The following is a 17,582-nucleotide window of genomic DNA, read 5'->3' as shown; positions in this document are numbered from 1 at the left end:
GTGCCAGCAGCTGTGTGACACAACCGCCTTCTTCCAGGTCATACAGCCTTTCCTAAGGCCTTGCTCTGTTTCATGCTTTGGTATTTCAATGTCTTACTGCATCTGCAAAGCCTGAAAATCCACAAGAGTAGGGCCGGTTGGTGTAGGATTTAGCTTTTCCCTTCAGGCAGCCTGAGGGACCAAGAGCTGACTGTGATATCTCCTCAGCCACTGAGCCAGCCTTGCTGCAAGCAGGCTAGAGAATTCATCTATGAACTACAAAGGTACAGGGATGCTAGAAATGGCCATCCAGTGTAAAATATACTTGGATGCAGTCACTTTGCTTCCTTATCTGTAGGGAGCTGTCAAATCTTTGTGCAAAGACCTTGGTTTCCCTGAGAGAGGTCTCTCAAATACAGGCATGTAATTTATCCAGGCCTGGTACTTTTGTCTGCTTTTAATAGCTGTAATTGCTCAATTATCTGCTCCAGTGCATTGGGAAAGCCATTTGGTATGCTACTTCATTCCACCCCAGGAAATCTATCCGTGCTTTTGTGATGTTATCTTCTGCTTCCTTAGAAAATACAAAAAAGACTTATGCTGTTCTAGAATCACATTAAGATTTTTCCACAAAATCCCTTCTGTGTAGCTAAATTTCCCTATGCTTGTATGTTTCTTCCGCAAGCAGAGCTTTGACAATTCTGGTCTTCTTCTTAAACAGTTAGGAATATTCTAAGAAGATATAGTAAACTGTGACTATCAGCATGTAATCCATATCAAATGCAAGTGCAGATATGGACAACCGATTTGAGTAGAGCTGGAAAAACAGGATGTTAATGAAAAGAAAGTGGAATTTTGCTGTACCCTGAAATGATTTGAAGGACCTGACTCAGCAGACTGGTGCTGCATTATGATAAGTTTTTTCAGCATTTGAACAGTGAACTTGGTTTTAAAGGTAGGTTCATGTGAGAACAGAGCCATCAGAACTAACTCACGTTCACATTGTTCTCCAACTGCAAATGTCAGATCCTCATCGGCATATATTTTGCTATTGTGTCTATTAATAGTTATCTTTATAACACTCTGTCCATGAATACTGCATAACTCATAAAGGTGAGTGAAGTTTCTTCACAGTAGTGTTTTCCTTCCTACTTTTTTATTTATCCATATTTAGATAAGTAAAAAAAGTAACAGCCTCTTCTTTCCCACATACAGCCAGAAAAATAAAGGATATTCCTGGACAGCTGTAAGTGTCCCAACTATATTCCCTACAAATACATTTCTAGGGAGACAGGTTGTGATTCAGAGGGGAAAAAAACCTCTGTGATACAAATTACAGCTAAATTGAATGAGATGGAAACAACAGCAAGTACTTAGAACATGCTGTACTCTCTTAAAATAAACGGTCGCGTTATTTTCTAAAACACAGAGATTTATGCAGTTTTGCTTATTATTTGAACAAATACTAAACCATATTACCAGAGCTATAATTCTGCATTACATTTAAAAAACAAAAATCTTTAATTTATGTGCACAATGCTGCTGGGCTGTGGGGAGCCCTGGACAACATGATCTAGTGGAGAGCATCCATGCCCAGGATGGGGAGAGTGGAACTAGATGGTCTTTAAAGTCCCTTCTAACCCAAGCCATCCTAAGACTACATAAGGCTATAAATTCTTTCTTAACTGATCTTTTTTTCTCTTTTAAAAAGAGCTCATTGCTGGTGCATTTGCAGGTTTTTTAAAAAGCCTATGTTTAGAATGCCAAGACACTCGCTTTTGGGAAGCATAAATATTGCTAACTGAGAAAAAGCAGGAGTACTGTACCCTGTCAAAGTGATTGAATGATGCTCTGAAGTCATTCATTTGTTCCTGGGTGATACCCTTGGCATCTCTTGTGAGGATCTGAGTCTCAACCTCATTGATAGTTCGAGCAATGGTGGTAAGCAGGAGCTCCCATCCAACACGGATGTGCTATGGGAGAGAAAATACTGAGTTATTATGGAAGCAAGTACATTCTTTTAAGAGTATAGAAAGCACAATAAGAAAAAAAATCAGCTCTAAATATTTATGTGATACCTTTTCCATACCACTAACTCTGTATTATGACTAAGGATCACTAAAAATAAAAATGGCCTTCAGAAAAAGACAGATCTAGCCTCTAAATGGGTACTTCACTATAAAGTAAATGAAAATAAAACAAGTCTTATGAGATTGTCAGAAAGCCTGCCAAATTCCATCTTCTGTGGCAGCCCCTTTAAATCAGGGAAGTTAGTTACATGGCACAAGAGGACAGAATAAATTAACAAATACAAAAGGCAGTAAATGGTTACCTCCATGGTATAGTTGGTGTGCTTGTTGTCAAACACCAGGGCTTCTTGTATAAGCTGATGATCTCCTTCCAGTTTGTCAATGTTGTGTTTATAATTAATGATATTGTGCTCATATTGCTTCAGCTGATTCATCTGGTCCTCCAAAGGCCCTGTCATTTCAATAGAACTGCGGGCAATTTCCTGTCAAAAGAAAAAAAAGACACCCCCCGGTCCCACAAAATTTAAGCTTCATATGTGCTAATTTGACCAATGTTGACATAAATAAGTTGTATTTTTATGCTAAGAAGCAATAGTAATAAAATCTTCATACAATGGAGATGAGAAATTTTATTGCAGAAAACACATTTCAAAAGAAATGTGTCAGATTTATACCTGGAATTAGTATTGAGACTCCAGTGAACCTGGTATCTTTTCTACAAAAAGTAGAAGCTAAACAGTAATTGTTTAGTGATTGATTTTTCAAGGCTGAACCTCCTGGTCACCGTCAAGGTACCACTTGTACAAAGTTCCACAGTTTTAAGAATAATCTTAACAGGTGGTAAATAGCTAAGGACCAAACAGCTGGCAAACTGTCATTGACTTTGCTGTTGCCCTGTATATAAAATAGAGATAAAAAAATTATGAATCACTTTGTTCATCAGCTTCTGCACGAGGGTCTGGCACTCACCTCCATCTTGGTCTGGATCCATGGCCCAATGACATTGGCCTGAGCAGCAAACTGGCGGCGCAGGCGCTCGTTGGCGTGCTGGCGGGCTAATTCCTCCTGCAAGGATTGATCCCTCTGAGGCACCAGCTGCTTCACCTGTTACAGTGGGAAGGCACTAAAGGTCAGTAGGCACAACTGAATAGTTTTAAAACAAATGGAACAAGTAAGCCTACAGCTACTAATTTTCATTATTGGTCTGAAGGTCGATATCAGAAGAACAAGCCAGAATGATCACTATCTTATTTACAAATTCTGTGCTAACATAAAAAAATTGTAACATGGTCTTGGGCAGCCTGACCAGAGAGACTGACATGCCGAGAGAAGAAATTCTCACCTCTGGCTGGATTCTCGTTCAAAAAATTTCTTTCACTTTCGCTGCTCTTAGAGCAGTTACTTTGTTTTTCTTTTGAAAGGTAAAGGTGATTTTTCCATCTCTAAGTAATTGTTCTAAGAGGAGTCAGTGCAAAACATTTTATTTGAGCGCCTCCATTAGAACAGAATAACATAAGATTTGTTCTGCCTGTCGTGTATGTCTGGAGGTCTCTAATTCATTGCAAATGCTTTTGTTTGGCTTACCCTTCTGAATTGCCTAGGGAGATTCTAACCTTAGTCCTTACTACTTGATTTTTATTACCCATTGAGGGTATGTTCTTGTCCATGTAAGTTTTTGTAATTCTAAATTTTACACAATCATTTACCTGCAGGATTTTATCTGTCTTGGTTCCTAATGAAATGAAATTGGTGTGATTGCTCTAGGAGCCCTCCTTCCCAGTACTTTTCAGTTGCTAATGCCAATTCTAATCAAATTGGACAGAAACATTAATGGTCCCAAAGATGCTGATTTTATACATTTTTGAAAAGCAGTATCTGGGTAGAAGAAACACAAAAAATTATACTAAGAGAAAGAAGACAATAATTTTCTGTTCTTTTAACAGCACCCCTGGCCAGGCACCAGCTCTGCACTAGCCTCAACACATGCTTCTCTTGCCTTGGCAGAAAGCCAAAGAGGACATAGGTAATATTGCGTGACGGGAGCAAGGGATGTTGAGAAGCAAGCCTGGCAAACATAAGGGAGAGCATAAGGTACTGTAGAAATTCATTCTGGCATCTGATGATCTAGAATAATTTAGAGATTTATTGTAAAGTTCTCTGAATATTCTCAGTAATTCTAAACTGGAATAATGTGTTACAATGTCCTTTTTGTATTTAGCAATTTATCATACATTACCTTTTCCCACTTGCTACGAATCTCTTCGACTGTCACAGTGCTGTAAGGATTGGTTGCACTTATTCTCATGCTGTAACTCTGGATGACTTTTTCAACTTCATTCTGGATTGACAGTATGGCCTGTCGTTCACCATCTGCCTCTGGCAAAGTAGCTTTAAATTGATCATGTGCAGAGATTAAACTCTAAAATCAGAAACAGAGAGGGAAAGCATGAAAACTCTAACATTTCTTCCAGCATCTGGAAAATCTGCTGTAAATAAGCACAGCTCCTCTCTCAGCCTCTCAAACATCCTGGCTACTGGGTGTAGACACAGGAAATAATACAATTACCTGAATTTCCTCTATGCTATGAACAATAAACATGTCCTGTAGGTCTTCCATAGCACCTTCCATCCAGTTGTTGAAAGGAGCAGCTCTTTTGGCAAACTCCAGGTGAAGCTGATCAATTGTTTCGAGCAATTTCTCCGTCCTCTGTACAGGTTGGGAAAAGTGCATCCTTTTGTTATTAGGGCAAGATCTAGCTCCCAACACATACCCACCCTTTGTAAAGTCATGGTTTGTCTTTCCAAAAGCATTTGATTGCATTGATTGATTTCACCACCTGCTTTAAGGATTCTCACTCACGGCAATAGGACTAATTGCAGTAGAAGTATTCTCATATCCAACACATTAAAAGGGGTGGGTGCCTTTGAAGTACAATATTGATATTTTAAGTCTTTTTTTAATATATATATTAAGTATTTTTGTTATTGGGATCTATCTGCAAACGAATTAAAGTCTGCTAATTTTTATTTAATAATTTCTTTTAAGTACAAAATGGAAGAATTACACACGTTTCCCCCCCTTGGCACTTATGTGTATGACTTCCTCTTTTCCAAAAGAACAAGGCTTTGCAAAGTATCTCAGTGGTTTGCTATACTCACTACCAAAAATTAACTACTGCTGGACAGAAAAGTATGCAAGACTGCAAACTCAGACTAGTATGAAAAGGTAACTAACCCATGACTTTTAGCCTTGCTGGACATCAGATTCCCACAGAGGAGTGCTACAAACCACATGCCATTTTTTGCTGTTTTAGAACTGTCCATGGCAGGTCATTACTGTCAAGTCTGCTCTGAGTAATTCAGTCCATTTGCAAAAGCAACCACAACAAAATGAAATGGAGATCTGAGGAAAGGGGTTTTTGCTATTTGGACTCCAAAGTGGACACTCAATGGCACTATTTCCAGATCTGAAACAAATAGTTAATTTCCCCTCTCCCTTCCTCAGCTGAGCTGCTGATCCTTATTATATGGTTTACCTCCAGTGCCTCTCTCCTTTTCTGAGTGAGTGTTCCCAGGCTGTCCCATTGGTCACATATCTTTTGACATCTATCATTGACACTTGCAGCATCATGGTAATCCAGTTCACTAAGAAAGAGAAAAGACAAAACTCTGTGTGACTTTTTGAAAGACAGGAGCAGTGTCCACACTTCCACTGGCCCTCAACAATTCTTCCCCTCTTTTTTGTAATAGTTCTTCTAAGGTAAGCAAGTATTGCAGTATTGATGTTGTGTTTAGGCATTCAGCATTTCAAGAAGCACAGCACAGGAAGAGGATCAATCACCTCTGTTCTGAGAAAAATCAAGTGACATCCAGATATTAAAGACAATTAAGGTGTTCAAGCATCTTTGTCCTGTGACACTAGCAATTTGATCCCCTGATGGCCAGAATGCTTCAGTCTTGGTCTTTATCAAGTTTGCAAAGATTGGTACCCTTTTAAATTAATTGGCCTGAAATACCTGTTTTGTTTTAAATAATCCAATGATCCTTTCCTTATATGCTTTGAAATTATTTAACTGAGAAACACACACACACTTGCATTCAAAGCATAATCTCTCACAAGCCTGGCAGTACTGATAGGGGCCTCTGAGATCTGGGGCGCAGAGAACAATTTTCATCTTCCTCTCCAGGAACTCATGGATCTAGACCCCAGAACTGGCTGGTTCAGAGAACAGGGATCCCAGACCCACATATATGCCACCAGCATGAATGAGTGCATTCACAAAGGATAGCAGTTACCATTGCTTTTTAACCTGCTTAATAGGCCAATATCATCCCGACAGGAAGCAACTTACTATTTTGCCTGAGACCAGAATAAATTTTTAAGGCTCTTTGCTGAGATTCTGCACTGACTCTGCTTCAAACTGAACTTTTGATCTCAGTGGCAAATGATAGTCATCCATAATACATGTGTTTGACACTTTGGAAACTCACTTTTATTCGTGCATCACTATCCATTGAATCTAGCTCTTGGCTTTGCCTTGAGAACACCCTGCCCAGTACCAAGCGTTGCAGAGACTGTAAATGCGTGACACATGGTAATATGAACCTGTGGTTTACTTTGAGGCTTGAACAAGACAGAAAATGCAGATAGAACTTGTTCCCTTTTTTTTTTTTTTTTTTTTTTGAGCATTCTTCTCTAGGGCAATTGGCAAGAGGAATGAACAGATCACACTGCCAGTAATACAGAGAATCAAAGAGGACAAAATGAGAACAGAGGCAGCTTTCCTCTGTGAAGCCAGAGGCTGGAAGCCAGAAGCTCTGTAGGCCAGGGGCAGTGTTCATGTTTCCTCTTCTAAGCCCAGTCAGATTGACTTGGTTTGGGATAAAACTGAGAAATATGAGAAGCATTCTGTCTAAAAGAAGCTTCAGATGTGCTGAAATCAATTAACTGTTGAAAGTGAAGAATGGTAAAACAGGTAAAAAATACCGTAACAGAGTCACAGAATTGCAAAATCACAGAGTGGGTCAGGTTGGAAGAGACCACAGTGGGTCATCTGGTCCAAAATCCCTGTTCAGGCAAGGTCATCCTAGAGCACCTGGCACAGGATTGAGGCCAGGCAGTTCTTGAACATCTCCAGTGAGAGAGACTAACAACCTCTCTGGGCAATCTGTTCCAATGCTCAGTCACTCTCAATAAAAAAGTTCTTCCTCATATTCAGATGGAACTTCCTGTGTAACAGTTTCTGCCTGTTGCCTCTTGTCCTATTGCTCAGCCCCACTGAGAGGAGCCTGGCTCCATCCTCTTGGCACCTCCCTTCAGACACTGATAGACATTGATGAGGTTCCCTCTCAGTCATCACTTCTCGAGGCTGAACAGGCCCAGCTCCCTCAGTCTTAACTCATAAGAGAGATGCTCTAGTCCCCTCATCATCTCTGTATCCCTCCACTGGCCTCCTCCAGGAGCTCCATGTCTCTCTTGTACCGAGGATGCCAGAACTGGATACAGCACTCCAGATGTGCCTTACCAGGGCTGAGTAGAGGGGCAGGATCACTTCCCTCAACCTGCTGGCAATGCTCTTCCTAATCCATCCCAGGACACCATTGGCCTCTTGGCCACAAGGACACACTGCTGGCTCAGGGACAGCTTGTTGTCCACCAGGACCCCCAGGTCCATCGCCACAGAGCTGCTTTCCAGCAGCTCAGCCCCCAGCCTGTCCTGGTGCAGGGGTTATTCCTCTCCAGGTGCAGGACCCTGCACGTGCCTTTGTTAAAGTTCAGTCAGTTCTTCTCTGCCCATCTCTCATCCCTCCTTCTGAGGGGCTGAACAGCCCTCTGGGCTATTGGCCCTTCCTGCCAATGTGTTGTCAGTGAACCTGCTGAGGAGGCATCTGCCCCTTCGCCTGAGTCAGGGATGAACAAGGTAAACAACACTGGGCCCAGTGCTGGGCCTTGGGGGCACCACAAGAGACAGGCCTCCAACCTGACCATGTGCACTGGGTACAACCCTCTGGGATCTGCCATTCAGGCAGCTCTGAATCCATCTCACTGCCTACTCATCCAGCCTGCACTTCCTGACTTTGCCTATGTGGATGTTGTGAGAGACCAAGTTGAAAGCCTCACTAAAGTCAAGAGAGGCAAAATCCACTGGTCTTCCCTCATCCGTCCAGGTAGCTGACTCACTGGAGAAGGCAATCAGGTTGGTGATTTACCTGATTACTCCTGACCACCTCCCTGTGGCTAGAGATGGCCTCCAGAATCAGATGCTCCATCACCTTGCCAGGGATTGAGATGAGGCTGAAGCTACTGGCCAGTAGCTCCCTTAGTCCTCTTTCTTGCACTTGCTGAAGACTGAGGTAACACTTGCTTTCTTCCAGTCCTCAGGCACCTCTCTTGACTGTCATGGTCTTTCAAAGATCATCATGAGCAGTGGCACTCTAGTATCCAGCAGTTCTTTTAGCACTCATGGATGCAGCCCACCAGAGCCCATGGACTTGGAGATGTCACATTTGCCTATGTATTCTCTAATCCAATCCTCCAAACAATTTTAAAAAATAACAAAAACCACCCAAAATTGTGAAAGTAAACTCTTGTATGTAAGGAGAAAACTGTCATCAAGTCACACTGTACAAGGGCTCCTTAACTGGAAAACTGGCTTCCTTCTTTAGAAGCCTTTTCATTAGCCTTCAAGGGATACAACAAAAGCCACCTATCTGCTAAGGAATTTTAGGTCAGGAGCATAGAGTCTTGGATGAAACAGGCCGAGATTGATTTTGCTGTCATGAGTTTTTGGCTGAAAGTTGTCGGGTTTTTTTCATTATAGCACATTACGTTTATTAGATTATGTTCCTGAGGGAGCAAACCTTATTTTTGCTTCAATGATCACTTATCTCCTTTTGTTGATTAAGGGAAAGGGCAGGTGTCCTTCCATAAAAGTGAGGGACTGATTGTACCAGCTGTGGTCAAAGTCCTGGAAGGTGATACGCCACCTTCCTCCACAAGCTCTGCCAGGGAGATTCAGTCATTCCCCATAAGATCTCAACTATCCTGTTCCTTCCAGGGATATGTGCTATGGACAAATAGGTAGGAGAATAAGATCAAAAGAACTTTGTAAAAGGGCACCCATAGTGCTAACTAACTAAATCCTAAGTTAGTTTACCAAGTGGCATTAAACAGTGGAGCTCCACTACCTGTCTAGGCCTGCTGTTTACTTCAAATAAGTGTATTGTGGGTATCAAAGAACACTTTTCTGCTCAAAGAAGAAGCAGAGGAAATAATAACTCATCAAAGATTAATTAGTTGGAAATAAAACACAAGCTTACATTCCCTGTCCTATTAATTTTTGTATCTTTCTCAACATTGAAGAGACTAGATTTACATTTTGTAAAAATTTTTGCTTTGCAGTGTTTGAAGTACTGCTGTTCATGTGTTACAGACCTTCTAAGAGAACAGTCTTTCTGTTTGTTTGGCCTTTTGAAACCTAGCACCTTTGGAATTTAAAAATCATTAAGTTACCACTATTGATCGTACAAGTAACTCAGTCTTATCTGTCAAAAATTAAAAATTCAGTCAAATTTTGGCATGATCCAGAAAAGCACTTAGGTGTGAGCTCACTTTGGGAACAGTGATAGTGCCACAAAAATAACTTGCTGAGCAACATGTTTTAGCAGTGCTTCAGAACAAGGCTCATGTTAACCGTGCACGTAAGCACAATTTGAGCCCACATCTCCAGAACCAAAATTACTCTCAAATCAGTCTTACAGATAATGGTCTGCTTGGCTGAAAATCAGTCACTATACTACAAGTGATACAAGAAATGACATTCCAAAAATTTTGTCTTGATGATTGGAAACATTGGAATGAGCACATAAGATCATAAATTAATATGGGTTTTTATAGTACAGCTCACTCAAATGAGCATTTGCTTTGTCATAAATGGCAAATTTCATTTCAGAAATGCCTGCCCCCTTCAGCTTTGTGCAAAGCCCTCTCCAAGTCCTGTCATGCCTCTTTGCTAAGAAATATCTAAATATCTATACAGGCTGGAAACACAACAATCTTATGGCAGCATCCTGGCTTGAATCACCTGTTTGCATACACACATAAACCCTCTATCTAAATAGCATCAATCAACAAGCTTGTAGCAACTTTAACCTTAAGCACACAGTGGACTGAGCTATAGCAGAAAATACCGGGACAGAAAACTGTAACTAGTAGAGTTCAAGGTCATACAGCAACAGTTCTCTTTTGAAATTGCAACATCAGGCATCCAAGGGATTGACTGAAACAAAACATGGAGGTGTACTGACTAGGAATTTAGACACAGAGGATGATGGTTTCTGTAAGGGCCTGCTCCGGTGATGAGGAACAAAACAAACAAACAAACAAAACACCAAACAAACAAACAAAAATCAAGAAATACCCACATTGGCTTCAACAGGCTTTGTATCAGATGCCAATGTACATTTCTTAGCATTGAGATATTAATCCTTCATTAAAACTATGGATTAAGAAAGAAATTAGCATTTTCCTCCATAGTTTTATTGTGTGAGGAATTATGTAGAAATAATTAAAATCAGTATTTAAATGGAAGCTGCCCATTTGCTTGCAGCCAGTGATAAAACCTGACCTTTCTGACCTTTCATTCAGTGTTCCCCATGGGCATTAAGCCTAATTGAGTTACAGAGTCACAGTGTAAAATCAGGCACTGATAGCACCATTGTATGGAGAAGCAGAGAAGTCAAATTAGAGCATCTCTAAATGTAATCAGCTTTCAGCACCTTCACGGCCCAGGCCACAAATAACTTGTTTAACTTCACACAGCAAATTACTGAAACAACTGAGAAGAGACAATCCCAAAATAGACAGGATACAGTGTTCACTGGCGTCACCAGAGGTAAAGGACAGAGGGTTCAAAACACTGGTAAGCAGATGCTGTGCTATGTATACTACATTCCCAAAGTTTCTCATAATTCATAAAGCTGAAGCTGAATTAGCAATGATTAGGTGCTACAGAAAGTTTCTTTAGTATAAAGAGAAATAAATCTCGGGGCAATCCCAAGCACAAATACAGGCTGGGTAGAGAATGGATTGAGAGCAGCCCTGGGAGAAAGGACTTGGGGATGCTGGTTGACAAGAAGCTAAATATGACCCAGCCATGTGCACTCCCAGCCCAGAACGCCAAACGTGTCCTGGGCTGCATCCAAAGCAGCGTGGGCAGCAGGGCCAGGGGACTCTGTCCCCGTGCTCTGCTCTAGTGAGACCCCAGCTGGAACCCTGCATCCAGCTCTGGGACCCCCAGGGAAGACATGAACCTGTTGGAGTGGGTCCAGAGAAGGAACACAAAGATGATCAGAGGGGTGGAGCATCTGTCCTAAGAAGAGAGGCTGAGAGAGTTGGGGCTGTCTAGCCTGCAGACAAGGAGGTTTTGGGGAGATCTTATAGCAGCCTTCCAGTGCCTAAAGGGAACTTACAGGAGAGCTGGGGAGGTACTTTTAACAAGGACAAGGGGGAACAGTATTAAACAGCAAGAGGGAAGGTTTGGACTGGATATTAGGCAGAAATTCTTTACTGTGAGGGTGATGAGGCAGTGGAACGAGTTTTCTGGAGAAGCTGTGGATGCCCCATCCCCAGAGGTGTTCAAGGCGAGGGGTTTTGAGCAACATGATCTAGTGGAAGATGTCCCTATCTATGGTAGGGGTCTTGGAACTAAATGATCACTAAGGTCCCTTCCAACCCAAGCCATTGTATGAAATATCTCCACAACAGAGATGAAGGTATGCCCAGAAAGTGTTTCATAATCTCACATATTCAGGGCTATCTCCATTCTCTGTGGTTTTTTTCAGATTTCTTTCATATTAGCAAAAACACAGTACTTATTCTGCCCATTGTGCTTTTTTTTTCCTTTAAATAATCTTGAAGATGGGATTTTTCTTATAAATTCATTTGAATTACACAATTGCTGTAAGTGCTGCTGCTATCAGATATGAACTACATTTTTAGACAAGTGTCTGATTTTTAATTGTTAATGAATATGGAGCTGTTTGTGAGTCATCGTCCTTCACAAAGTGAAAAAAGGGCATGTTTCTAAGATTTCCTTTCTGAGCAGTAACTGTTCTGTCTGTTCAAGGTGAGAAATTGAAACTTGGAGAGCTGAAGCCAAGGGCAGGAATCTGAGAGCAATTTATTTAGTTTCAACTGTCCCTTCTGTAAAATGGAGACAATTGCACTTCCAAATATAATATCATGAGATTGTGAAAATAAGCACATTAGAGACAATTAAATCTGCAGGAAGTCAGTGCATTACCCACTGGTGTAGAGAAAATAAAGGGATGTGAAGCTTTTTGAAAGGTCCAAACTACTTCTGAAGATATGTAATTGATCTGTAATTTGTGTAAGTGAAACATTTTTTCTAAGCTAAACAACTCATAGCCCATACCTCTCAGCAGACCATATGAACTAAGAAACAAACATCTCCAGGATTCCCATCAACCCACAATGGACTCATGAGTAGAGCTAATGCTAAAATATTACTGTGAAGTCAAGTTGAATCTGTTTCTTTTCAAATAATTTTGGTCAGCTGAATATCTACATTTGGTTGGGGAAAGGGGGAGATGAGGGAAAGGTCTCAGTGACCAGCTCAGATAATATACTTATGAAACTACGTCTGGAATTCCTACGTTGGTACCTATGACACTATCAAATTCATTGGAAAGAGTTTATCGCAAAGTTAAATGTCAGCAGCTGCAAGCCTTTAAATGGAACATACTTCAGCTCCTGGGCAATGGCAGCGATCTGTTCCACCCTGTCCTGGTGAGCAGCCAAATCGCTCTCAAAAGCTTCATGTTTCCTTAACATGGCACGGACTTCTGTCAGAGAGGCAGACTCATAATCCTTCTGAAGCAAGGTCTGCTCTTTGCCTGAAAGAGGAAATGAAAATGTTACTCATTTTTTAGCAATTTGTTTGTTCGGAAAATTGTAAATTCGATCAACTTTTTAGTTGAGGCATGGTGAAAATCATATGTATGAAATTAAATCTCACCTCCACTGAAATCAGCAGAAAATTGTCAGCACATGTTAATTAGAAACGTATTTTTAAAGCCATCACAGTAATGTCCTGGTTTCTGCATAGGCTGCTTATACAGGTCTAAAATAGTGAGGGAATCTACGTTGCTAGAGAATTCTACATTGCTGGAGAAACTGGCATAAAAATGGGGTATTAGCAAAAACTGTATCTCTAAACCACTGTGATAATTTTTTGTAGAATAGACTAAAAAAAACAGAAATCACACGGCTATGCTCAGCTTCTTACTAATGATCTGTTATTCTTTTTTATGTTCTGCCTTCAATTCATTATTCATTTCAGCACTTAAAAAAAAAATAAACCTGAGATGTGTGAATGCCTTTTGTATCGAATGCTGAATTTTAAGTGCAAAATGCCAACTTATCTACAGAAGGCTAGAGAAACAAAGATTAAGTAGAAACTGAAATACTACTGCTGAGTAGCTTCTATGTTGGACAACTGAATCCACACAGACAGGCCCTGCAGCTGCAGTCACCACATGGCATTTGCAGCTCTCTGAATCCTAGAGCCAGAAGCAACTATTGTTCCACTTGCTGTGTTCCAGCTTATATGAAGTTTTCCCTACACAACAGCTATAACTTGTCACCATGAGTAGTTTATGCTCAGAAAACCGGCTCTTAGGGCTGATAAACGCTGTAGTTTCCCCTCTAGTATCTGCTTGGCAACCATTTACAGCCTTGCATGCTTCCAGCAACTCTGTTAGAGGCTGGACTCTGACTCACTTTCACAGTGTCAAAAGAATCTGGCTGGAAAAAGCCAGAAGCATGGCAGAAACAGGAAGACAGTCATCAGGATGATAGAGCAGATGTATGTTTAATAGTCCCCAACAAAACTGAACGCCACCATAAGGTCCTACAGGTGTCACAACTACAGGTAAGGTTAGGTTACCATTAAAAGCCAGAACTATAAATGGCATGCATTCCTGGGTTTGGAGCAAAGCACACACGAGTCCAGTATCACGTAGTTTATCTGGACTATTCAGAACATCATAATTACCAAATAATAATAAACTCAGAATACTTCTGTTAATACTTTCACACTCAGCCAGTGGTATGACTGTGCTCCTAGTTGAATTGCTGGTGTACAGCTATGTAGGAATACATTAGCAGTAATGGCCTCTATTCAAATGCAGAATATTCCCATTAAGTTTGACTCACTGCTTCAAGTATGATTTTTACAGTTACTTCTCATTAGCAACATGCCAACAAGTTAGGATTGTGACTACAGTCAACAAAACCTGACATTTTATCTGTTATTATTTTAGATTGTCTGAAATTGTCCAAACTACTTATGAGTGAGTTCGTAGCTGGCAAATACGCAGCACTGACAGTTCAACTTTGAACATTAAAATACTAAAAATTTTAAAAGCCATCTCTCCTCACCATATGCCCACTGTTCATGAGTGGAAGCCTTCTGTCTAAATTTCTCAGCCAAGTGTTCAAGTCTTTCCAGTCGTCGTATTTCATTCAGCAGCCACTCTTCATAGCCTTTCTCAGCTTGTTCAAGTCTCTGCCAAGCGCCGGCAATATCCTGTGAAGAGAATACATGGGAGAGATGGATGAAACTGTAATCTCTTCTTATCTAAATTTACAGATTTTTAATTCATTCACAACTTGGCTTCCAAAAGAGAAGTTTTTATGTTCAGATTTGGTAAAATCATAGAATCATAGAAAATGTTGTCAGGCAGTTGTGTTTTAGTGCAGACACCTGCTCCTCATGGTGCATTGTATTCAGGTGGGTTCCTGAAAGAAGCCCCTATAGAAATGGTTTCCAAGCATGGCTACAGGTCCAATGTCTTCACAATATATTGCTTTTACCTTCCATTTTACCATGTGTGTGTTCTTTTATAATATATCTATCTGTTATCAAAATTAAAGTGCTCTGCTTTCACAAGTTGACAATAGCAAGGTAATTAGTATCAAGAGGATTTGGTGCATATTTTACCTGGAACATAAATTCATTTCACCTTCTGTGGTACACAAAGTTTTGTGAATTTCCTCGCAAAAAGGACATGTTTGGGAACCTGAAGTAACAGGGCCCTTATTTTCTGTGTACAGGGAGTAGAAAATGGCCCTTTTCAGATAGAGCAATTTCTTTTGTTTATGAAATCTGAGAAACCAAAACATAATGATAGAACAGAGTACAGAAACAGGTTTGCTATATTCCACAGGAAATGTTTTGACCCACAGTTAAGTCACAGTATTTATCAGCAGATGAGAATTCTTGATATGGACTATTTTTATCTTCATAGACATAAGAGAAAAAGCAGAAAAGAAAAACATAGAAACATGTATTGAGCAATGTCTGTTTGTTTGATGACTAAAATGTCAGTGAAACTACTGAGTTTTGCTTAAATAAGCAATCACTGGCTCACTGATCCACGAGTATTGATAACATTTCCCAAAGGAAGCTCTATATCATCTTGCATCTCCAGATAATTTGCTTTTGGGAAAGCCTTCAAAGAGGCAGGGGCATGCTTATTAGAAAGCAAGATTCTAGAACAAAAGGGAACATGTAAAAGGAGTTTGGTATTGAAAACACACAACAAACTGATGTTTCTGAGATTGACTTAGAATAGCCTTTCAATCCTTCCCATTGGCATTTTTGGGAGACCATTGATAAAGCAAACAGAATATTGATGTCTCCTTTACTTACTGAAACCATTTTCCCCTCTGATGGCATGAAAGCTGGCCGATTGCTGATCCTCAGTTTTGTCTGCAGGGTGTTGAAGTTGATCTCCAGCTGACATTTCTCCTGGACTTTGGGGGGTTTGTGTTTGCGGCGGTAGTCCCGGAAATCCTCTAATTTCTTCTGCATAGCCTGCATTGTTTTTTCTGGGGTCCTGTTTTCCAGCCAAGGAATTGTCCGGCGAATCCATTCTAAAAGCTTTCAAACCAACATAAACAAGTCAAATAAAGGCAATGGAAAAACAACCGAAAAAGATTATATTGAACATACAAATCTTAATTAAGTTTGCTCCATTTTAATATTATTGACTTCAGTTGGTACTGATGCCTTAATGGTGAGTAAGCACAAGATACTAAAAGCTGAACACTACTTTTATAGCAAATTTTCCCAGATATTCCTGGTATTTCTAGAAATACTCTGATTTTCAGAAAGATTAACACACATCTAAGGTGTCTTTAATTATTCAGAATCTAAGTTACCCAGTATCATCTGCCACTTTCAAAAGTATTGGTCTTGGTGTTTCAGGTCGTCGTAGTTATGGGATCAGGACAGAAACCAGCCTCAGATCATATAAAAATCTTCACTCAGAAGGCCATTTGTGCAAATTTAGATATAGAAAGTAGTACTGTGATCTAAGTATGTTTTTGCAGTTTAAGCAATAAAATATAAGAGAGCTCTCATTTGTGCACTGTACATCTGTAGTCCTGCTCAGCAGATTTACCATTAAACAAGAAAGGACAGGAGGAGCACATTCATCTGTACATTCATCTGCTGTCCATGCTCTCAGGTGAATTGTGAATAACTGGACAGACACTGTCCAGGTGTGCTTTGCAGTACACAAAGCCAAGGGGCTTGCTTGGGGTGACAGGATCTGGTACGTTCCACATGTGATCAAGGATGGCTGTCTTCAAAGATTAAAAAGACAGGAAGCTTGGTCTTGGGGTAGATGGATGACAATCCTCAAGATACCCTTTTGGGCATGTTAACAAGACTGACTGACCTGCTGAAGGTCACACAGGAAGTCTGTGGCAAAGGAGTCACCTGAAACTTGATATCCTGGGCAACTGGGCTTTGTAACCTGCCACTGTGAGATTTACCCTTACAGTGTCTCCACTTTGCTGTCTTGAAGAGAGTGCATGAATCTTTCAGCTTCCAATATTTCATTATTGTCACCACATTGCAGATAGAGCATCCTTACCTCACTTGCTAGTCTCTCATACTCTTCCATCAACCTCTCATTTTCCTGATTCACAGCAAGCACCTTACAGATCCGGTTAGCTGCAGTCTCAGCCTGTAACACACAGCAAATAAACAGGACAAATTAATAAACAAATTCTGAGAAGTATAGGCTTGGAGAAAGAGAGAAAATGTGGCTGCTGCAAATAAAAGATCACATTCTTTTATAGTTGGTGATTTATGCTCGTAGGTTGCTTAGACAGTCATTTTCCATCCTCCTGCAGCCATAGATTCCAATGGCCTGAATGAGGCACGGATCAGCACAGAGGTCCCCTTGTCGTACAGTGAAGCCTTATTATACACTAGTCCAATAAATTTTTTCTTTTTAAAGACAACTTAGGTAATTTTTAAAGATATCCTATTAGGTTATTTTTTTAAATCACATCCAACAAGTATTAGATTTGTTAGCCACACTGGAAAGATACCACATGTGAGGCAGGAGTCTCAGACCACTTTATATCTGCATATCATATGTACATATACCCATGAGAATAAGTGCAGCTCAACCACTGACAGCAAATCTTTTCATGCTTCCTGACAAATTTATATGTGAAGGTTCTGTGTAGCTA

General features: G+C 40.5%; 1 protein-coding gene across 1 annotated transcript in view; it reads right to left on the bottom strand.

Moving 5' to 3' along the window:
- The window catches only part of ACTN2 (actinin alpha 2), a 68,648-nt gene that overhangs the window by 9,272 nt on the left and 41,794 nt on the right, over positions 1 to 17,582 (bottom strand). Inside the window, exons 9-18 of the mRNA XM_066178834.1 lie at positions 16,976 to 17,068; positions 15,745 to 15,975; positions 14,472 to 14,619; positions 12,775 to 12,925; positions 5,546 to 5,654; positions 4,576 to 4,716; positions 4,246 to 4,428; positions 2,979 to 3,113; positions 2,312 to 2,491; positions 1,806 to 1,952 (exon numbers count right to left, since the gene is read on the bottom strand). Coding sequence (XP_066034931.1) covers positions 1,806 to 1,952; positions 2,312 to 2,491; positions 2,979 to 3,113; positions 4,246 to 4,428; positions 4,576 to 4,716; positions 5,546 to 5,654; positions 12,775 to 12,925; positions 14,472 to 14,619; positions 15,745 to 15,975; positions 16,976 to 17,068 — 1,518 coding nt within the window. The remainder of the gene's footprint in view (positions 1 to 1,805; positions 1,953 to 2,311; positions 2,492 to 2,978; positions 3,114 to 4,245; positions 4,429 to 4,575; positions 4,717 to 5,545; positions 5,655 to 12,774; positions 12,926 to 14,471; positions 14,620 to 15,744; positions 15,976 to 16,975; positions 17,069 to 17,582) is intronic.

Source organism: Chamaea fasciata, unplaced genomic scaffold (genome assembly GCF_029207755.1).
Source record: "Chamaea fasciata isolate MVZ Bird 193981 ecotype frontalis unplaced genomic scaffold, bChaFas1.0.hap1 SCAF_3, whole genome shotgun sequence".
NCBI lineage: Eukaryota > Metazoa > Chordata > Aves > Passeriformes > Sylviidae > Chamaea > Chamaea fasciata.
This window is presented reverse-complemented; position numbering and strand designations above follow the sequence as displayed.